Raw genomic sequence first — 23,297 nt, 5'->3', positions numbered from 1 at the left:
AAATAAATATTAATCCTAAAATAGCTATAATATAATTATAATTTATATTGTAGCTATATTAGGATTTATTTTACAGGTAAGTATTTAGATTTAAATAGGAATAATTTATTTATTAAGAGTTAATTTATTTCATTAGAATAAAATTATATTTAACTTAGGGGGGTGTTAGGGTTAGGGTTAAAATTAGCTTTAGGGGTTAAAAAATTTATTAGAGTAACGGTGAGCTCCGATCGGCAGATTAGGGGTTAATACTTGAAGTTAGGTGTCGGCGATGTTAGGGAGGGCAGATTAGGGGTAAATACTATTTATTATAGGGTTATTGAGGCGGGAGTGAGGCGGATTAGGGGTTAATAACTTTATTATAATAGCGGTGCGGTCCGCTCGGCAGATTAGGGGTTAATAAGTGTAGGCAGATGGAGGCGACGTTGTGGGGGGCAGATTAGGGGTTAATAAATATAATATAGGGGTCGGCGGTGTTAGGGGCAGCAGATTAGGGGTACATAGCTATAATGTAGCTGGCGGCGGCGTGCGGACGGCAGATTAGGGGTTAATAAGTGTAGGCAGGTGGAGGCGACGTTGTGGGGGCAGATTAGGGGTTAATAAATATAATATAGGGATCGGCGGTGTTAGGGGCAGCAGATTAGGGGTACATAGCTATAATGTAGCTGGCGGCGGCGTGCGGATGGCAGATTAGGGGTTAATAAGTGTAGGCAGGTGGAGGCGACGTTCTGGGGGGCAGATTAGGGGTTAATAAATATAATATAGGGGTCGGCGGTGTTAGGGGCAGCAGATTAGGGGTACATAGGGATAACGTAGTTGGCGGCAGTGTACGGAGCGGAAGATTAGGGGTTAAAAATTTTTTATAGAGTGGCGGCGATGTGGGGGGACCTCGGTTTAGGGGTACATAGGTAGTTTATGGGTGTTAGTGTACTTTAGAGCACAGTAGTTAAGAGCTTTATAAACTGGCGTTAGCCTAGAAAGCTCTTAACTACTGACTTTTTTCTGCGGCTGGAGTTTTGTCGTTAGATTTCTAACGCTCACTTCAGACACGACTCTAAATACCGGAGTTAGAAAGATCCCATTGAAAACATAGGATACGCAATTGACGTAAGGGGATCTGCGGTATGGAAAAGTCGCGGCTGCAAAGTGAGCGTTAGACCCTTTCCTGACTGACTTTAAATACCGGCGGTAGCCTAAAACCAGCGTTAGGAGCCTCTAACGCTGGTTTTGACGGCTACCGCCAAACTCTAAATCTAGGCCTAAGATAGCTACAATATAACTAATAGTTACATTGTAGCTATCTTAGGGTTTATTTTTATTTTACAGGCAAGTTTGTATTTATTTTAACTAGGTAGAATAGTTATTAAATAGTTATTAACTATTTAATAACTACCTAGTTAAAATAAATACAAAAGTACCTGTAAAATAAAACCTAACCTAAGTTACACTATCACCTAACACTACACTATAATTAAATAAATTAACTAAATTAAATACAATTACCAAAATTAAAATAAAATTAGCTAAAGTACAAACCCCCCCCACTAAATTACAGAAAATAATAAACAAACTACAGATATTTAAACTAATTACACCTAATCTAATAGCCCTATCAAAATAAAAAAAAGCCCCCCAAAATAAAAAAACCCTAGCCTAAACTAAACTACCAATAGCCCTTAAAAGGGCCTTTTGCGGGGCATTGCCCCAAAGTAATCAGCTCTTTTACCTGTAAAAAAAAAATACAAACAACCCCCCCAACCGTAAAACCCACCTAACTAAAAAAACCTAAGCTCCCCATTGCCCTGAAAAGGGCATTTGGATGGGCATTGCCCTTAAAAGGGCAGTTAGCTCTATTGCAGCACAAAGTCCCTAACTTAAAAATAAAACCCACCCAATATACCCTTAAAAAAAACCTAACACTAACCCCCTGAAGATCGACTTACCGTGAGAAGTCTTCATCCAAGCCGGGCCGAAGTCCTCAATGAAGCCGGGAGAAGTCTTCATCCAAGCCTGGCGAAATGGTCCTCCAGACGGGCAGAAGACTTCATCCAGACGTCATCTTCTATCGTCATCCATCCGGTGCGGAGCGGGTCCATCTTCAAGACATCCGACGCGGAGCATCCTCTTTATCCGATGACTAAATTGCATCAGCCAATAGGAATTTTTCTACCTTAATTCCGATTGGCTGATAGAATTCTATCAGACAATCGGAATCTAAGGGACGCCATCTTGGATGACTTCACTTAAAGGTACCTTCATTCAGCTTTAGTCGTCGGATGAAGAGGATGCTCCACGTCAGATGTCTTGAAGATGGACCCGCTCCGTGCCGGATGGATGAAGATAGAAGATGCTGTCTGGATGAAGACTTCTGCCCGTCTGGAGGACCACTTCGCCCGGCTTGGATGAAGACTTCTCCTGGCTTCGTTGAGGACTTCGGCCCGGCTTGGATGAAGACTTCTCCCAGTAAGTCGATCCTCAGGGGCTTAGTGTTAGGTTTTTTTTAAGGGTGTATTGGTGGGTTTTATTTTTAGGTTAGGGACTTTGGGCTGCAATAGAGCTAACTGCCCTTTTAAGGGCAATGCCCATCCAAATGCCCTTTTCAGGGCAATGGGGAGCTTAGGTTTTTTTAGATAGTATTTTATTTGAGGGGTTGGTTGTGTGGGTAGTGGGTTTTACTGTTGGGGGTTGTTTGTATTTTTTTTTTACATGTAAAAGAGCTGATTACTTTGGGGCAATACCCCGCAAAAGGCCCTTTTAAGGGCTATTGGTAGTTTAGTTTAGGCTAGGGTTTTTTTTTATTTTGTGGGGGCTTTTTTATTTTGATAGGGCTATTAGATTAGGTGTAATTAGTTTAAATATCTGTAATTTGTTTATTATTTTCTGTAATAAAGTGTGTTTTTTTTTTGTACTTTAGCTAATTTAATTTAGGTAATTGTATTTAATTTAGTTAATTTATTTAATTATAGTGTAGTGTTAGGTGTCAGTGTAACTTAGGTTAGGTTTTATTTTACAGGTACTTTTGTATTTATTTTAGCTAGGTAGTTATTAAATAGTTAATAACTATTTAAAAACTATTCTACCTAGTTAAAATAAATACAAACTTGACTGTAAAATAAAAATTAACCCTAAGATAGCTACAATGTAACTATTAGTTATATTGTAGCTATCTTAGGGTTTATTTTACAGGTATTTAGTTTTAAATAGGAATCATTTAGTTAATGATAGTAATATTTATTTAGATTTATTGTATTTATATTTAAGTTAGGGGGTGTTAGGGTTAGACTTAGGTTTAGGGGTTAATAACTTTAATATAGTGGCGGCGACATTGGGGGCGGTAGATTAGGGGTTAATAAATAGTAGGTAGGTTGTGGCAACATTGGGGGCGGCAGATTAGGGGTTAATAAATAGTATGTAGGTGTCGGCGATGTTGGAGGCAGCAGATTAGGGGTTAATACATATAATGTAGGTGGCGGCGGTGTCCGGAGCAGCAGATTAGGGGTTAATAATTATAATGCAGATGTCAGCGATGTCGAGGGCGGCAGATTAGGGGTTAATAAGTGTAAGATTAGGGCTGTTTAGACTCGGGGTTCATGTTAGGGTGTTAGGTGTCGACATAAATTTTATTTCGCCATAGGAATCAATGGGGCTGCTTACTGAGTTTTACGCTGCTTTTTTGCAGGTGTTAGACTTTTTCTCAGCCGGCTCTCCCCGTTGATTCCTATGGGGAAATTGTGCAAGAGCACGTACGACCAGCTCACCGCTGACTTAAGCAGCGCTGGTATTGGAGTGCGGTAATGAGCAAAATTTTGCTCAATGCTCACTTCTTGTCTTTTAACGACGGGTTTCTGAAAACTCATAATACCAGCGCTGCAGGTAAGTGAGCTGTGAGGGAAAACTGCTCATTAGCACCGCATAGCCTCTAACGCAAAACTCGTAATCTGGGCAACACTTATTTCAAATCTGATGACTGCAACACATTCCAAAAAAGTTGGGACATTTGACTATTTACCACTGTGCAACATCAAACAGAAAAATAAAATAATATGGATATTTACTCCCCTCTGATAACTGAACCCCTGCCTTCCAACAGTCTCTCCCAAATGTTGTCTAGTAGAAATTTGTTTGTAGAAGGAGGCGTTGACTCACAGAAGACCCAAGGAGATTCACTATAGTATCCCACAATTTCTCTGGATACTTGTCGAGGCGTAGTGACTCCTGTTACTATTAAAATATTTCACATTGGTGTAGTGAACCCAACACCATTACAAATAAGTGTAGATACTCACAGAGTAAAATTGAATAAACGGCTCCTTTATTGTCAAAAGATTTTTCCGGCTTTGTATGTTACAAAAGCTGCTTTATTTTAGCTCAACACATTTCAACCCTAAATATACCCTAAATGCTCATGAGAAAGACGGTGTTATCTGTTGAAATGCGTTGAGCTAAAATAAAGCTGCTTTTGTAACAAACAAAGCCGGAGAAATCTTTTGACAAAAAAGGAGCCGTTTATTCAATTTACTCTGTGAGTATCTACACTTATTTGTTATGGTGTTTGGATGCATTACGCCAATATGAAATCTGTAATAGTAACAGGCGTTACTATGCCTCGACAAGTATCCAGAGAAATTGTGGGATACTACAGTGAATCTCCTGGGGTCCTCTGTGAACCACTGTGTAACATCACCTTTTCTTATAATAACTCTTATTAAGCGTTTGGACACCGAAGGCCCAGTTGGTTAAGTTGAGCATGCAGAATTTTCCCCCATTCATCCATTATGCATGTTTTACGGGGCCTTCATTGCCTTATTTTGCACTTCATAAGGCGCCAAACAATCTCAATCAGAGACAGGTCAGGACTGCAGGCAGGTCATGCTAGCACCCTCACTCTCTGCTTACACAACCATGTGCTTGTAATACTGGCAGAAAGTGGTTTTGCGTTGTCCTGCTGGAAAATGCAGGGACGTCCCTGGAAAAGACAATGTCTGGGTGGCGGCATATGTTGCTCTGAAATGTATACATATCTTTCTGCATTAATGCTGCCCTCGAGCCGCATACCATGACAGACACTGACTTTTAGACCTGACGCTGATAACAGCTTGGATGGTCCTTTTCCTCTTTGGCCCAGAGAACACGACGGCTATTTTAAAAAAAAAAAATATTTAAAATGTTGACTTGTTGGACCACAAAACACGATTCCACTGTGCTACTGTCCATCTCAGATGAGACCGAGCCCAGAGAAGTCGGTGGTGCTTCTGGACAGTGTTGATGCATGGCTTCTTCTTTGCATAGTAAAGTCTTAACTTGCATCTGTGGATGCAGCAGCGAATGGTGTTGACTGACAAAGGTTTACCAAAGTATTTCCGAGCCCATGTCAGGATATCCATTACAGACTCATGACGGTTTTTGAGACAGTGACATCTGAGTGATCGGAGAAATACCCAAAATCCAACCGTTTTGTCTTTGGGGAATGTTGTTCTCAAAGTGTTGGATTATTCACTGACGCAGCTATTGTCAGATTGGTGAGCCTCAACCCATCCTTGCTCTTGAAGGACTAGGCCTTTTTTGGAGGCTGCTTATATACTATGATTACATGATTGCCTCACCTGTTTTACATCACCTTCTTATTTCCACTTCTGACATGGCTAAATTTTTTGGAACGTGTTGCAGTCATCAGATTTGAAATGAGTGAATATTTTCAAAAATACATTAAATTCACAAAGTAAAACATCAAATAATGTGTTAATAATGTGTTTTCAATATAGTACAAGGTGAATTGAATTTTCAAATTACTCTTTTACACCTAGATTACAATTTTTGCGCTATACCAGGTGCGTAAATAACGAGATAAAATACTTTCAATAGTGCTGCCATTACGATTTACTGAAAAACCTCCTTGTGATGTGCGGTATGGTGCGATAAGCTCCATACCGCACAAAAGCCAAGAGCTGGGTTTACGTGCTCGTGCACGCTTTCCCCCATATACATCAATGGGGAGAGAGTGTTAGAAAAAATCTAACACCTGCAATCGCAGAATGGCAAATCGCCAAAACACAACCCCATTGATGTCTATGGGGGAAAGAAAGTTACGTTCAAACCTAACACCCTAACATAACCCCCTAGTCTAAACACTCCTAGTCCGCCGCCCCCGACATCGCCGACACTAAATAAAATGATTAACCCCTATTCCGCTGCCCCCTGACATCGCTGACACCTAAATAAAGTTATGTACCCCTAATCCGCCGCTCCCAGACATCACAGACACTAAATAAACCTATTAACCCCTAAACTGTCGACCCCCCACATCGCAACTAATAAATAAACCTATTAACCCCTAAACCGCCAGCCCCCACATCGCAACTAATAAATAAACCTATTAACTCCTAAACTGCCGGGCCCTCACATCGCAACTAATAAATAAACTTATTAACCCCTAAACTGCCGGTCCCCCACATCGCAAAACACTAAATTAAACTATTAACCCCTATACCTAACACCCCCTAACTTTAAATTAAAAGTTACAATATAACTATCTTAAAATAAAATAAAACTTTCCTGTTAAACTATAAATTAACCTAACATAACTATTCTAATAAAATAAAAAAACTACCAATTAAAAAACCTACATTACACATTTAAAAAAACTAATACTATGAAAAAATAAAAAATCTAACATTACAAAAAATAATAAACACTAAATTCCGAAAAATAAAAAAAACTCTAAGATTACAAAAAATAATGAACGAAATTATCAAAAATAAAAACAATTACACCTTATCTAATAGCCCTAGAAAAATAAAAAAGCCCCCCCCCCCAAAAAAAAACACCCCCTAACCTCCAATAAACTACCAATAGCCCTTAAAGGGACACTGTACCCAAAAAAATTATTTTGTGATTCAGATTGAGCATGACATTTTAAGCAACTTTCTAATTTACTCCTATTATCAAATTTTCTTCATTCTCTTGGTATCTTTATTTGAAATGCAAGAATGTATGTTTAGACGCCAGCCCATTTTTGGTGAACAACCTGGGTTGTTTTTGCTGATTGGTGGATAAATTCATCCACCAATAAAAAAGTGCTGTCCAGTGTACTGAAACCAAAAAAAAAGCTTCTTTTTTAAATAATGATAGCAAGAGAACGAAGAAAAAAATGATAATTGGAGTAAATTAGAAAGTTGCTTAAAATTGCATGCTCTATCTGAATCACAAAAGAAAAAAATTGGGTTCAGTGTCCCTTTAAAAGAGCCTTTTGTAGGGCATTGTTCTAAAATAAACAGCTCTTTTACCTAGAAAAAAATACAAAGTTCCTGCAACAGTAAAACCCCCCACCCAACCAACCTCTCAAAATAAAAAACCTAAGTCTAAAAAAAACTAAGCTACCCATTGCCCATAAAGGGGCATTTGTTGTATGGGCATGTATTTTTTTCTAGGTAAAAGAGCTGTTTAACTTAGGGCAATACCCTATAAAATTCCCTTTTAAAGGCTATTGGTAGTTTATTGTAGGTTAGGGGGTGTTTTTATTTTGGGGGGCTTTTTTGTTTTTATAGGGCTATTAGATTAGGTGTAATTGTTTTTATTTTTGATCATTTCGTTTAATATTTCTTTCATGTAATTAGCAAGAGTCCATGAGCTAGTGACGTATGGGATATACATTCCTACCAGGAGGGGCAAAGTTTCCCAAACCTCAAAATGCCTATAAATACACCCCTCACCACACCCACAATTCAGTTTTACAAACTTTGCCTCCGATGGAGGTGGTGAAGTAAGTTTGTGCTAGATTCTACGTTGATATGCGCTCCGCAGCAAGTTGGGGCCCGGTTTTCCTCTCAGCGTGCAGTGAATGTCAGAGGGATGTGAGGAGTATTGCCTATTTGAATGCAGTGATTTCCTTCTAAGGAGTCTATTTCATAGGTTCTCTGTTATCGGTCGTAGAGATTCATCTCTTACCTCCCTTTTCAGATCGACGATATACTCTTATATATACCATTACCTCTACTGATTCTCGTTTCAGTACTGGTTTGGCTATCTACTATATGTAGATGAGTGTCCTGGGGTAAGTAAGTCTTATTTTTTGTGACACTCCTAGCTATGGTTGGGCACTTTGTTTATAAAGTTCTAAATATATGTATTCAAACATTTATTTGCCTTGACTCAGAATGTTCAGCTTTCCTTATTTTTCAGACAGTCAGTTTCATATTTGGGATAATGCATTTTAATTTAACATTTTTTCTTACCTTAAAATTTGACTTTTTCCCTGTGGGCTGTTAGGCTCGCGGGGGCTGAAAATGCTTCATTTTATTGCGTCATTCTTGGCGCGGACTTTTTTGGCGCAAAAATTCTATTTCCGTTTCCGGCGTCATACGTGTCGCCGGAAGTTGCGTCATTCTTTGACGTTATTTTGCGCCAAAAATGTCGGTGTTCCGGATGTGGCGTCATTTTTGGCGCCAAAAAGCATTTAGGCGCCAAATAATGTGGGCGTCTTATTTGGCGCGAAAAAATATGGGCGTCACTCTTGTCTCCACATTATTTAAGTCTCATTTTTTATGGCTTCTGGTTGCTAGAAGCTTGTTCTTTGGCATTTTTTCCCATTCCTGAAACTGTCATTTAAGGAATTTGATCAATTTTGCTTTATATATATGTTGTTTTTTCTCTTACATATTGCAAGATGTCTCACGTTGCATCTGAGTCAGAAGATACTACAGGAAAATCGCTGTCAAGTGCTGAATCTACCAAAGCTAAGTGTATCTGCTGTAAACTTTTGGTAGCTATTCCTCCAGCTGTTGTTTGTATTGATTGTCATGACAAACTTGTTAATGCAGATAATATTTCCTTTAGTAAAGTACCATTGCCTGTTGCAGTTCCTTCAACATCTAAGGTGAAGAATGTTCCTGATAATATAAGAGATTTTGTTTCTGAATCCATAAAGAAGGCTATGTCTGTTATTTCTCCTTCTAGTAAACATAAAAAATCTTTTAAAACTTCTCTCCCTACAGATGAATTTTTAACTGAACATCATCATTCTGATTCTGATGATTCCTCTGGTTCAGAGGATTCTGTCTCAGAGGTTGATGCTGATAAATCTTCATATTTATTTAAAATGGAATTTATTCGTTCTTTACTTAAAGAAGTCCTAATTGCTTTAGAAATAGAGGATTCTGGTCCTCTTGATACTAAATCTAAACGTTTAAATAAGGTTTTTAAAACTCCTGTAGTTATTCCAGAAGTTTTTCCTGTCCCTGATGCTATTTCTGCAGTAATTTCCAAAGAATGGGATAATTTGGGTAATTCATTTACTCCTTCTAAACGTTTTAAGCAATTATATCCTGTGCCGCCTGACAGATTAGAAATTTGGGACAAGATCCCTAAAGTTGATGGGGCTATTTCTACCCTTGCTAAACGTACTACTATTCCTACGTCAGATGGTACTTCGTTTAAGGATCCTCTAGATAGGAAAATGGAGTCCTTTCTAAGAAAAGCTTATCTGTGTTCAGGTAATCTTCTTAGACCTGCTATATCTTTGGCTGATGTTGCTGCAGCTTCAACTTTTTGGTTGGAAACTTTAGCGCAACAAGTAACACATCGTGATTCTCATGATATTATTATTCTTCTTCAACATGCTAATAATTTTATCTGTGATGCCATTTTTGATATTATCAGAGTTGATGTCAGGTTTATGTCTCTAGCTATTTTAGCTAGAAGAGCTTTATGGCTTAAAACTTGGAATGCTGATATGGCTTCTAAATCAACTTTACTTTCCATTTCTTTCCAGGGTAACAAATTATTTGGTTCTCAGTTGGATTCCATTATTTCAACTGTTACTGGTGGGAAAGGAACTTTTTTACCACAGGATAAAAAATCTAAAGGTAAAAACAGGGCTAATAATCGTTTTCGTTCCTTTCGTTTCAACAAAGAACAAAAGCCTGATCCTTCATCCTCAGGAGCAGTTTCAGTTTGGAGACCATCTCCAGTCTGGAATAAATCCAAGCCAGCTAGAAAGGCAAAGCCTGCTTCTAAGTCCACATGAAGGTGCGGCCCTCATTCCAGCTCAGCTGGTAGGGGGCAGGTTACGTTTTTTCAAAGAAATTTGGGTCAATTCTGTTCACAATCTTTGGATTCAGAGCATTGTTTCAGAAGGGTACAGAATTTGTTTCAAGTTGAGACCTCCTGCAAAGAGATTTTTTCTTTCCCGTGTCCCAGTAAATCCAGTAAAAGCTCAAGCATTTCTGAAATGTGTTTCAGATCTAGAGTTGACTGGAGTAATTATGCCAGTTCCAGTCTCGGAACAGGGGATGGGGTTTTATTCAAATCTCTTCATTGTACCAAAGAAGGAGAATTCCTTCAGACCAGTTCTGGATCTAAAAATATTGAATCGTTATGTAAGGATACCAACATTCAAGATGGTAACTGTAAGGACTATCTTACCTTTTGTTCAGCAAGGGAATTATATGTCCACAATAGATTTACAGGATGCATATCTGCATATTCCGATTCATCCAGATCACTATCAGTTTCTGAGATTCTCTTTCCTAGACAAGCATTACCAGTTTGTGGCTCTGCCGTTTGGCCTAGCTACAGCTCCAAGAATTTTTACAAAGGTTCTCGGTGCCCTGCTGTCTGTAATCAGAGAACAGGGTATTGTGGTATTTCCTTATTTGGACGATATCTTGGTACTTGCTCAGTCTTTACATTTAGCAGAATCTCATACGAATCGACTTGTGTTGTTTCTTCAAGATCATGGTTGGAGGATCAATTTACCAAAAAGTTCTTTGATTCCTCAGACAAAGGTAACCTTTCTGGGTTTCCAGATGGATTCAGTGTCCATGACTCTGTCTTTAACAGACAAGAGACGTTTAAAATTGATTACAGCTTGTCGAAACCTTCAGTCACAATCATTCCCTTCGGTAGCCTTATGCATGGAAATTCTAGGTCTTATGACTGCTGCATCGGACGCGATCCCCTTTGCTCGTTTTCACATGCGACCTCTTCAGCTCTGTATGCTGAAGCAATGGTGCAAGGATTACACGAAGATATCTCAATTAATATCTTTAAAACCGATTGTTCGACACTCTCTAACATGGTGGACAGATCACCATCGTTTAATTCAGGGGGCTTCTTTTGTGCTTCCGACCTGGACTGTAATTTCAACAGATGCAAGTCTCACAGGTTGGGGAGCTGTGTGGGGATCTCTGACGGCACAAGGAGTTTGGGAATCTCAGGAGGTGAGATTACCGATCAATATTTTGGAACTCCGTGCAATTTTCAGAGCTCTTCAGTTTTGGCCTCTTCTGAAGAGAGAATCGTTCATTTGTTTTCAGACAGACAATGTCACAACTGTGGCATACATCAATCATCAAGGAGGGACTCACAGTCCTCTGGCTATGAAAGAAGTATCTCGAATTTTGGTTTGGGCGGAATCCAGCTCCTGTCTAATCTCTGCGGTTCATATTCCAGGTGTAGACAATTGGGAAGCGGATTATCTCAGTCGCCAAACGTTGCATCCGGGCGAATGGTCTCTTCACCCAGAGGTATTTCTTCAGATTGTTCAAATGTGGGAACTTCCAGAAATAGATCTGATGGCGTCCCATCTAAACAAGAAACTTCCCAGGTATCTGTCCAGATCCCGGGATCCTCAGGCGGAGGCAGTGGATGCATTATCACTTCCCTGGAAGTATCATCCTGCCTATATCTTTCCGCCTCTAGTTCTTCTTCCAAGAGTAATCTCCAAGATTCTGAAGGAATGCTCGTTTGTTCTCCTGGTAGCTCCAGCATGGCCTCACAGGTTTTGGTATGCGGATCTTGTCCGGATGGCCTCTTGCCAACCGTGGACTCTTCCGTTAAGACCAGACCTTCTGTCACAAGGTCCTTTTTTCCATCAGGATCTGAAATCCTTAAATTTAAAGGTATGGAGATTGAACGCTTGATTCTTGGTCAAAGAGGTTTCTCTGACTCTGTGATTAATACTATGTTACAGGCTCGTAAATCTGTATCTCGAGAGATATATTATAGAGTCTGGAAGACTTATATTTCTTGGTGTCTTTCTCATCATTTTTCCTGGCATTCTTTTAGAATACCGAGAATTTTACAGTTCCTTCAGGATGGTTTAGATAAGGGTTTGTCCGCAAGTTCTTTGAAAGGACAAATCTCTGCTCTTTCTGTTCTTTTTCACAGAAAGATTGCTATTCTTCCTGATATTCATTGTTTTGTACAAGCTTTGGTTCGTATAAAACCTGTCATTAAGTCAATTTCTCCTCCTTGGAGTTTGAATTTGGTTCTGGGAGCTCTTCAAGCTCCTCCGTTTGAACCTATGCATTCATTGGACATTAAATTACTTTCTTGGAAAGTTTTGTTCCTTTTGGCCATCTCTTCTGCCAGAAGAGTTTCTGAATTATCTGCTCTTTCTTGTGAGTCTCCTTTTCTGATTTTTCATCAGGATAAGGCGGTGTTGCGAACTTCTTTTGAATTTTTACCTAAAGTTGTGAATTCCAACAACATTAGTAGAGAAATTGTGGTTCCTTCATTATGTCCTAATCCTAAGAATTCTAAGGAGAAATCGTTGCATTCTTTAGATGTTGTTAGAGCTTTGAAATATTATGTTGAAGCTACGAAATCTTTTCGTAAGACTTCTAGTCTATTTGTTATCTTTTCCGGTTCTAGAAAAGGCCAGAAAGCTTCTGCCATTTCTTTGGCATCTTGGTTGAAATCTTTAATTCATCTTGCCTATGTTGAGTCGGGTAAGACTCCGCCTCAGAGAATTACAGCTCATTCTACTAGGTCAGTTTCTACTTCCTGGGCGTTTAAGAATGAAGCTTCGGTTGACCAGATCTGCAAAGCAGCTACTTGGTCCTCTTTGCATACTTTTACTAAATTCTACCATTTTGATGTATTTTCTTCTTCTGAAGCAGTCTTTGGTAGAAAAGTACTTCAGGCAGCGGTTTCAGTTTGAATCTTCTGCTTATGTTTTTCGTTAAACTTTATTTTGGGTGTGGATTTTTCAGCAGGAATTGGCTGTCTTTATTTTATCCCTCCCTCTCTAGTGACTCTTGTGTGGAAAGATCCACTTCTTGGGTAGTCATTATCCCATACGTCACTAGCTCATGGACTCTTGCTAATTACATGAAAGAAAACATAATTTATGTAAGAACTTACCTGATAAATTCATTTCTTTCATATTAGCAAGAGTCCATGAGGCCCGCCCTTTTTTTGTGGTGGTTATGATTTTGTATAAAGCACAATTATTCCAATTCCTTATTTTATATGCTTTCGCACTTTTTTTCTTATCACCCCACTTCTTGGCTATTCGTTAAACTGAATTGTGGGTGTGGTGAGGGGTGTATTTATAGGCATTTTGAGGTTTGGGAAACTTTGCCCCTCCTGGTAGGAATGTATATCCCATACGTCACTAGCTCATGGACTCTTGCTAATATGAAAGAAATGAATTTATCAGGTAAGTTCTTACATAAATTATGTTTTTTTGTAATCTTAGAGTTTTTAATTTTTTTAATTTTGTGTTTATTATTTTTTGTAATGTTAGATTTTTTTTTTACTTTTTTCGTAGTATTCGGTTTATTTAAATGTGTAATTTAGGTTTTTTTATTGGTATTTTTATTTTTATTTTATTAGAATACTAATGTTAGGTTAATTTATAGTTTAATGTTAGTTTTTTTTATTTCACAGATAAGTTTTTATTTATTCTAAGATAATTATATTGTAACTTTTAATTTAAAGTTAGGGGGTGTTAGGTTTAAGGTTTAATAGTTTAATTTAGTGTTTTGTGATGTGTGGGGGCGGTGGTTTAGGGGTTAATAGGTTTATTTAATTAGTTACGATGTGGGGGGCTGGCGGTTTAGAGGTTTTATTTAGTCTCAGCAATGTCAGGGGTGGCAGATTAGGAGTTAATCATTGTATTTAGTGTCTGCGATATTGGGATGTGGCGGATTAGGGGTTAATAGGTTTATTAAATAGTTGCATTGTGGGTGGGCGGCATATTAGGGGTTAATAGGTTTAATATAGTGTTTGCGATGCAGGAGGGTGGCGGTTTAAGGGGCTAATAGGTAGTTTGTGGGTGTTAGTGTACTTTGTAACATTTTATTTATGAGTTTTGTGAAACATTTGTTTCGCAAAATCCGTAACTATCGGTCTCAGATAGCGGAATGGCTCGTGTCCGTATAGGCTGTAACGCAAGCATTTTAGCTGGACCGCACAACCTGTAATACGGAGCTATGGAAAATCCTGCACTCAAACGTCATTCTTTGAGTGCTATATGGACGTTGCGTTACAGGCTAAAATGCTTGCGGTAAAGCTATACCATCGCGACTTGTAATATGCGTTACTGGCCATTCCAAGCACAATGTCCAATTTTTTTGTGGTATAGGCGTACCGCAACGCAATGCAAAACTCGTAATCTAGGCCTTTGTTTGTTGTTTTTGCATTTTCCATACTGGAACCTGGGGGTTGTACATGTCAGCATTAGGTTCCTTGATAAAGTCCCACAGGTTTCAATATCATTTGTATGCTGATGAGACCCAAATCAACCTCTCTGCACCAGACCTATCTCCTTCTTTGGAGATCAGCAGCTAGCTCCCAGTAGTGCATTGCTGCTGAGTCCTGAGCCTACCTAAGCATGTTTTTCAACAAAAGATACTAAGTGAACAAAGACAATTAGATAATAGAATAAAATATGTCCTATTAATATAACTTGCTTATTTTACTATCAACTAATATCTTCTAGTTTCCTCCTCCTGCATAATCTGTGTGTCACAACTATTTTCTTTAGATATTCACTGCACACATTCACTAAAAGCCTAGATGCTTTAAATACTCTTACTAGATCTTAATAATTAATTGTGCTTTTCTCTCAATCATACAGAACAGAGGAAGCAATATGTTCAGTCACTGAACAAAGAGCGCAGCACATTCCATCATCGAGTGGAGGTATGTAGACTTTAGAAAAATACTCACAACAATGCTTTAATGAAATAATAGGAACTTGAAATGGCAGCATAATACTTAAAACAATTTGAATACAGGTACAAAAACCCTTTATCTAAACTGCTTAAAATTGGAAAGAGTTTGGGTTTCAGGATATTTGTACATTTGGATCTTTAAACCCTTTGTGGCGGAACAATAGTGTTCACAGCAGAACTTCCGATGTTAACACTATTAGTAAAAAGAAAATTACACGATCGTCGATGCGATCAAGTGATTTCAAGTCCGGGATCGGAACACTGGGGAATGCCTACGCTGCTAAACACACCTCCCCAGGCCGATCCTTGCCTTCAAAGGGGAAAGCTGCAGGACGCCATATATGGTAGGACGTTCCATGCCGTCCTAACAGCGTTAAAGCCCAGCTATGAGAAAGATAGTACCATACTCGAATCAGAAAGGTAAGGATGTTTTAAATAAATATTTTGGGAATTGTTTCTGTAGTTGTAAAAGGTTCTGTATGTGTGTGGCAATGTCTGTTAATTAAAACAAAAATATATACTTGTGTATAACTATAAACAAATATCAAAGGAATAATGTTTATCAAGATATGTATCTCAAACCTACACTCAGTATTAAAAGCATGAACAGATACACACAGTGAACTGGAATAGGCCTGCAGCAGAGTAGTGTATGTACAGAGCAGGTAGGGGAATGCAGATGCAGAAGATAGGAAAAATGGGGAGTAGGTGACACTGGAGTGCCTCATTTTGGCCCCTGGACTAGGGTTGGAACTTGGATATGTATAGAATAGATGAATAACATATGAAAAATAATATTTTATAAAGTCAGTCTGAATATGTTTTTGAGCCTAAACATGCATGCTCATTGAAAGAGGGGTGCTTTGCTGTTTAAGACTGAATGGAGATCACTAGGGAAAAGACCATGTGAAACACATAATTTTCTCCATTTCTCTAAAACCATTTATTACATTTACTGTACTTTTTTTCTGAGTAATGCACAAATCATATGTTGTTTTTTTTCAGCAGATGAAGCACTTCTATAAAATACTTTTAGTTCACAGAAATACCTAAAAATGACAAAAAAAGCCACCATATAGAATTGAAAAAAGTTAATATTTGTTTAAATTTTCTATAGCACAGATGCTAAACATCTACATTGGAATTATATTTTCTAAAAAATAACTCCATGAGGCCTATTTATCAAGCCGTCAACCGCAAGTATGCTGGAATTCCGCAGCGTAATTGTGGCGAGCCTGATTCGCCTTATTTATCAAAGCCTACAGACCGGCAAAAGTTGAAATTTGTGACATAACATACTAACCGACACAGGTCGATGCTTATGTCATTACAGTTGTTCCAAATACAAATTCGGCCCTATCTGACTACTTTTGCAAGTTATCAAACTGCTAACAGGTAAGCTCGCCACTATTCCGGCCCAGCATACCTGCGTTTCAATCCGCAACCCTGGAGGGCGCAGATGCCATAGGAATCAATCGGAGTCTGAATGCAGCGAAAGCGTATGTTCAATGCTGCTAGATATCCCATTGATTTCTATGGTAGAATAAAAGTAACGTTTACACCTAACATCCTAACATAAGCCCCAAGTCTAAACAACCCTAATCTGCCACCCCGACATCGCTGCAACTAAATAAAGTTATTAACCCCTATCCCGCCGCGCCCAGACCCCTCCGCAACTAAATAAAATTATTAACCCCTATCCCGCTGCTCCCCCACATCGCCACCACCTACATAATGTTATTAACCCCTATCCCGCCGCTCCCGGACCCCACGGCAACTAAATAAAGTTATTAACCCTTATCCCACCGCTCCCAGACCCCTCCGCAACCAAATAAATGTATTAACCCCTAAACTCCTGGCCTCCCACATCACTCCCACTTACTAAATCTATTAACCCCTAAACCGCCAGCCCCCCAATCGCCATAAACTAAATTAACCTATTAACCCCTAAACCTAACAACCCGCTAACTTTACATTAAATATTAATATTATAATAAATTTAAACTTACCTGTAGAATTAAATTAAACTATATTAAACTACTAATTAACCTACCCTAACTATTATACTAAAATTACATTAAACTATATTAAACTATTAATTAACCTACCCTAACTATTATACTAAAATTACATTAAACTAGCAATTAAATTAACTATATAACCTTTATAAAAACCTAACCCTACTCAAGTTATTTAAATCTACAATAAAAAAGTCAATAAGCCAATAGAATGCGAGCTCAATCCTATTGGCTGATTGGATCAGCCAATAGGATGAAAGCTCAATCCTATTGGCTGATTGCAACAGTCAACAGGATTTTTTCCACCTTAATTCCTATTGGCTGATAGAATTCTATCAGCCAATCAGAATGTAAGGGACACCATCTTGGTTGACGTCATTTAAAGGGAAACTTCATTGTTCAAAAAACGTCGGAAGAAGAGGATGCTCCGCGCCGGATGTCTTGAAGATGGAGCCGCTCCGCGCTGGATGGATGAAGATAGAAGATGCCGTCTGGATGAGGACTTCTGCCCAGTTGGATGAAGACTTCGGCCCGCTTGGATGAAGACTTCTGCCGCTTTATTGAGGATGGATGTCGGATCTTTAAAAACTGTAAATAGATCTTCGGGGGTTAGTGTTAGGTTTTTTTAAGGGTTTATTGGGTGGGTTTTAATTTTACATTAGAGGTTTGGGCTGAAAAAGAGCTAAATGCCCTTTTAAGGGCAATGCCAATACAAATGCCCTATTTAGGGCAATGGGGAACTTAGGTTTTTTAGATAGGTTTTTTTATTTGGGGGGTTGGTTGAGTGGGTGGTGTGTTTTACTGTTGGGGGGGTATTTGTATTTTTATTTACATGTAAAGGAGCTCATTGTCAGGGTTTTTCCCTGTTGTGTTTGCCATTTTACTCACCTCTCTTCCTGACATGGTGCTCACTTCCTGCACTTCCTTTTATGGCCAGACTGGTGTGCATCATCCATGTGAGACAGGATGCAGTCTCAAAATTGTGATGTCATCACTTATTATTTAAAGGGCTTCTGTTCAGTATGCTTTGCCTTTGCGTTGTCTCAGACCTGTTTGTGAGAGTTCCTGTGTATTACCTGGCTGCCTGACGTCCTTCCTGGTTCCTGATCCCTGGCTTGTTCCTAACTCTGCTGTTTTCCTTGTTCCTGATTCCGGCTCATCTGACTATTCGCTTTGGCTCCTGATTCAGCTCGTCTGACTACCAGCTCTGGTTTCGACTTCTGGCTTGTTATTTGACTTGTGGACTTTTTATTATGTTTTGCTATTAATAAAGGTGTGATTATTTTTGCACTTCTCGTCTCAGTCTGATTCCTGGCACCCTGACATTACGCAAAGGCCATGAATCCTGATGGTGCTAATAATCCATCTTTACCTGCCATCATTTCCAGGATGGATGTACAGGATCACCGCTTGGATCAATTTGCACTAGCCCTGCAAATCCTGCTGACTCGCACTACACATTTGGACCAAAGTGTCCTGCAAGTTATGGCTGCTCCTGTTTCCGCTGCTGCACCTATGCCTACCAGGAGCATGTCCGGTTCTCCACCTCTACCTCAGCGATATGGAGGCGATCCTATTCAGTGCAGAGGGTTTTTGAACCAGGTGGGCATTTACTTTGAGATATTACCTCAGGCGTTTCCCTCTGACAGAGCTAAGGTGGGATTTCTCATCTTGTTACTCTCTGACACAGCTCTTGCCTGGGCTAATCCCTTGAGGGAGACTAATAAACCTGTGATTTCAAATTACCCTGAATTTGTGGCCTCCTTTTGAAGGGTATTTGATGTTCCAGCCCGCTCCTCCTCTGCTGCTAAACGACTCATGTCCATTCAGCAAGGTACAAGATCTGTTGCTCAGTATTCTATTGAGTTCCGTATGCTTGCCACAGAGGTAGGTTGGAACAATGAAGCCCTGGTTGCCGCCTTCTTTCATGGGCTCTCTGATGCGATTAAAGAAGAAGTTGCTGCCAGAGATTTACCAGAGGATCTCGAGGCATTGGTGTCTTTTTTGATCCTAATTGACATCAGACTCAGAGAGAGGCCTTATTTCAAGGAGCGCTTGCAGAAGCCTCCTGTTCCGTTGTCTCCTACGTGTTTGTTCCCACCCATGCCTCCCTCTCCTCCCATGCCTCCTGGTCCCTAGTCACCAGGTACTGCTGAGCCGATGCAGTTGGGATTCACGCGTCTCTCAGTGGCGGAGAGGGCCTTTAGGAGGAGGGAGGGTCTCTGCCTCTATTGTGGGTTACAGGGCCACCTTTTGAAGACTTGTCCTACACGGCTGGGAAATGCTCACACCTAAGGTCCTGTCAGGGGCAGACCTTGGGTGGTTTATCCTCGTCCCCGGAACCGCTTAAGGAGAAACCTTTGGTCACGGTTGTCCTTTCCTGGGTGGAATCCTCCATGGTCACTCAGGCTCTTGTTGACTCCGGTACTGCGGGCTATTTTATTGACAGTGCTTTTGTATCAAAGCACTCCATTCCTGTTTTGCCTCGGTCCGTTCTGCTTGCTATTGAGGCCATTGATGGCAGGCCCCTTCAGCCCGCACTCGTTACTCACGAAACTGCTCCGTTGTCCATGGCTGTTGGGGCTCTCCATTTTCAAACCCTCCAGTTCCAGGTGATAAACTCTCCGCATTTTCCGGTTGTTCTGGGTTATCCCTGGCTCCAAAAGCACAATCCCAGTCTCAACTGGTGCAGGTCCAAAATTTTGTAGTGGTCCCTGCAATGTATTTCCACTTGTCTTTGGAAACCCGTTAAAGTCTTGTGCACTTCTTCTGTATCTCAATTGCCAGAGGAGTACTGAGAGTTCCTAGACGTGTTTGACAAGATGCGTGCCAGTACGTTGCCTCCTCACCGGTCTTACGATTGTGCCATAGACCTGCAACCCGGAGCCATTCCTCCTTGGGGCCGGTTGTACCCTCTGTCTGTTGCAGAGAATTGTGCTATGGAGGAGTATGTTGCCGATGCTCTGTCACAGGGAATCATCCACAAATCCTGCTCTCCTGCAGGGGCTGGCTTCTTCTTTGTGAAGAAAAATGGTGGCGAGTTAAGACCATGTATTGATTATAGGGGTCTTAATCGTCTTACCATAAAGAATGCTTACCCTATTCCGCAACCCTTTGACCGCCTCAAGGGAGCTACGGTCTTTACTAAACTTGATGTGAGAGGAGCATACAATCTTGTTAGGATTAAGGAGGGCCACGAATGGAAAAAAGCATTTAACACCAGGAGCGGGCATTATGAGTATCTTGTAATGCCCTTTGGCCTATGTAATGCTCCTGCTGTTTTTCAGGAATTTATTAATGATCTCCTACGAGATATGTTGCAACAGTGTGTTGTGGTGTACTTAGATAACATCCTCATACACTCAACCACACTTGAGGCTCATCGTTCTGATGTTACATGGGTTCTTCAGAGACTACATGAGAACGGCCTGTTTTGTAAACTCGACAAATGTGAGTTCCATCAGACTCAAGTAACCTTCCTAGGTTATGTTATCTCCGTTGCAGGGTTCTCCATGGACCCTGACAAGTTATCTGCAGTTCTGCAGTCACCTCGCCCAGTTGGTTTTCGGTCTATTCAACATTTTTTGGGGTTCGCCAATTACTATAGAAAGTTTATTAAAGACTTTTGTTCCTTGGTCAAACTTATCACAGACATGACCCGTAAAGAGAATGATCCACTCCATTGGTCACCTACTGCCATTAAGGCCTTGGATAGTCTTAAGACTGCCTTTGCTGCCTCTCCAGTTCTGGCTCATCTTAACCCGGTCCTGCCTTTCATTCTTGAGGTTGATGTGTCTGAGACTGGAGTAGGTGCCCTCTTGTCTCAACATCCTACGCCTGACGGTTCCTTGCATCTGTGTGGTTTCTTCTCTAAGAAATTGTCTCCAACGGAGTGCAATTATGAAATTGGCAACAGGGAATTACTGGCCATAATTTTGGCACTCAAGGAATGGAGGCATCTTCTCGAGAGTACTAGCATGCCAGTGCTCATTCTTACTGACCACAATAATTTAACTTATCTATCTCAAGCAAAACGTTTGTCGCCCCGACAGGCCAGATGGGCGCTATTTTTGTCTCGGTTTAATTATGTGATCTCCTACCTGCCTGGTAGTAAGAATGTTAGGGCTGTTGCCCTCTCTCAACAATTTTTGCCTCTGTCCAAGGAGGAGTCTGTACCTACGCCTGTTATACCTCCTGACCATATTTTGGCTACCATACATACTAATTTGACTTCTCCCTTGTGGGAGGAGATCCTGGCTGCACAAACCATTGCACCTCCTGAGAAACCTAGTGGTAAGTGTTTTGTTCCTGAGAATCTTCAAACTAAACTTTTGCACACTTACCACTATCCTAAAGCCGCAGATCACCCAGGCAAGAACCAAATGATTTGGTCTGTCACTCAACAATTCTGGTGGCCAGCTCTTCGTTCTGATGTTGCTGCGTATGTTGCCCCCTGCTCAGTTTGTGCACAGAATAAGACTCCTCGACGTCTTCCTGTGGGTCTTCTTCAACCTATTGCTAATGGTGAGCGTCCTTGGACACATCTTTCCATGGACTTCATTGTCGAGCTCCCTGTTTCCAATGGCAATACTGTTATCCTTATGGTGGTTGACCGTTTTTCTAAAATGTCACATTGCATTCCCTTGATGAAGCTGCCTACCGAACAGGAGCTTGCTTCAATTTTTGCCCGAGAAGTTTTCCGTTTACATGGATTACCCAAGGAGATAGTGTCGGACCGGGGTAGCCAGTTTGTCTCCAGATTTTGGCACTCCTTTTGTGCTCAAATGGGGATCCAGCTTTCCTTCGCCTCGGCATATCACCCTCAATCCAATATGGCTGCGGAACGGTCCAATCAAGCCCTGTAACAGTTCCTCCATTGCTATGTCTCAGATCACCACAATAATTGGTCTGAACTGTTACCTTTGGCAGAGTTTGCTCGTAATAGTGCTATTAATGCTTCCTCCAAGTTATCCCCGTTCATGGCGAATTATGGGTTTCAACCATCCTTGTTGCCAGATTCATTCATGTCTCGGGGTATTCCGGCTTTGGAGGAGCATCTTCGGCAACTCCGTTCCATGTGGGTGCAGATTCAGGATTGCCTTCATCGTTCTATTCAGCGCCAAAAGTTCCAGGCTGATCGTACGCGTCTGCCCGCACCTTCCTACCAGGTTGGTGAGAGAGTTTGGCTGTCCTCCCACAACTTGAACCTTCATGTGTGTGACGAACCAAGGTTATCCAACCCTGCGCCAGTCACTTATTTGGCACACAAAGGGTTTTCAGCCCCCTTTTACTGTCACCAATAGGTCACAATCTAGCCACACCAGGCAAGCTTGTGATTCAGTTTAGTGGGTGCAAGGGTTAACCACACTCCCTTAATCTGTACTAGACATAAGAGAAATGCCCAAAACTCCCTTTTAATGCCCCCCACAATAAACTATCAATCCTATAGCTCCAATACTTCCACAACTTAAAATTTATTAAAGGGAAAATCCTAAGGAAAAACCCAGACTTTACACATTAACTCTAGAAATACAATTTAGCAGAAAATAACCTAAATTATACAGTTCTAATATTCCAGTCTCTTTCAGTAACGTGGTTCATTATTAGACAAAGGCCAAACTTAATAAAGGAATTATTTATTATGCCAAAAATATTATGCACAATGAATTATTAATAAAAAGTTGTTACAAATAAAATTACACATGCAAACAGTGTTTTAAAATAAAAAGAAGAAAAACAGAATTGAATACTTTCCTAGCTTCAAGCTCTGTGCCCGGGGATGGCATGAAAATGATGGCTCCTTGCTTCTGTACAGCAGCTCCCCTTGTAAGAAAATGACTATCTTATTGTTAAGAAATAAGATTCTTAAACCTATTTTTCAGAGATCAGGTTGCCTAACCACACCCTCCTGGGCGGGCTAAGAAACCCCCCTGTCTTTATGACCTCCAATAGACTAATTTCTTGCCTGCAATTATACAATCCATTATAATTCCTGCTAGGTAAGAAATTTCTATATTTACATATCTAGAACCTTTTAGTTTTATTGGGAGAATAGGTTTGATATCAAATATGCCATAGGTTGTCATATTTACCTTCCTTTAAGGTTATAACAGGTTTAACACACATATGTACATAATATACCAATGTCCTTTCAGTGACCTGGTCAGTTTTTGTAATGAAGGGCCTGTTTTGCATCAGGCATTCTATTCACAGCTTAAGCCATAAACTTTATCCTGTGTATCTCTGGGACTAAGAGCTTCAGTGGCTTTATGACTCAATGCATACACAATAACATTTGGTGGGCTATTTAGGAGGCTTT

The 23,297-nt window shown here is 40.2% G+C and overlaps 1 protein-coding gene across 1 annotated transcript in view; it reads left to right on the top strand.

The window, feature by feature from the left end:
- The window catches only part of EPS8L3 (EPS8 like 3), a 289,801-nt gene that overhangs the window by 63,736 nt on the left and 202,768 nt on the right, over nucleotides 1-23,297 (top strand). Inside the window, exon 3 of the mRNA XM_053706779.1 lies at nucleotides 14,864-14,928. Coding sequence (XP_053562754.1) covers nucleotides 14,864-14,928 — 65 coding nt within the window. The remainder of the gene's footprint in view (nucleotides 1-14,863; nucleotides 14,929-23,297) is intronic.

This window comes from Bombina bombina, chromosome 3, assembly GCF_027579735.1.
Source record: "Bombina bombina isolate aBomBom1 chromosome 3, aBomBom1.pri, whole genome shotgun sequence".
NCBI classification, from domain to species: Eukaryota; Metazoa; Chordata; class Amphibia; order Anura; family Bombinatoridae; genus Bombina; species Bombina bombina.
The sequence above is the reverse complement of the archived record's forward strand: the minus strand, read 5'-3'. Positions and strand labels throughout refer to the sequence as shown.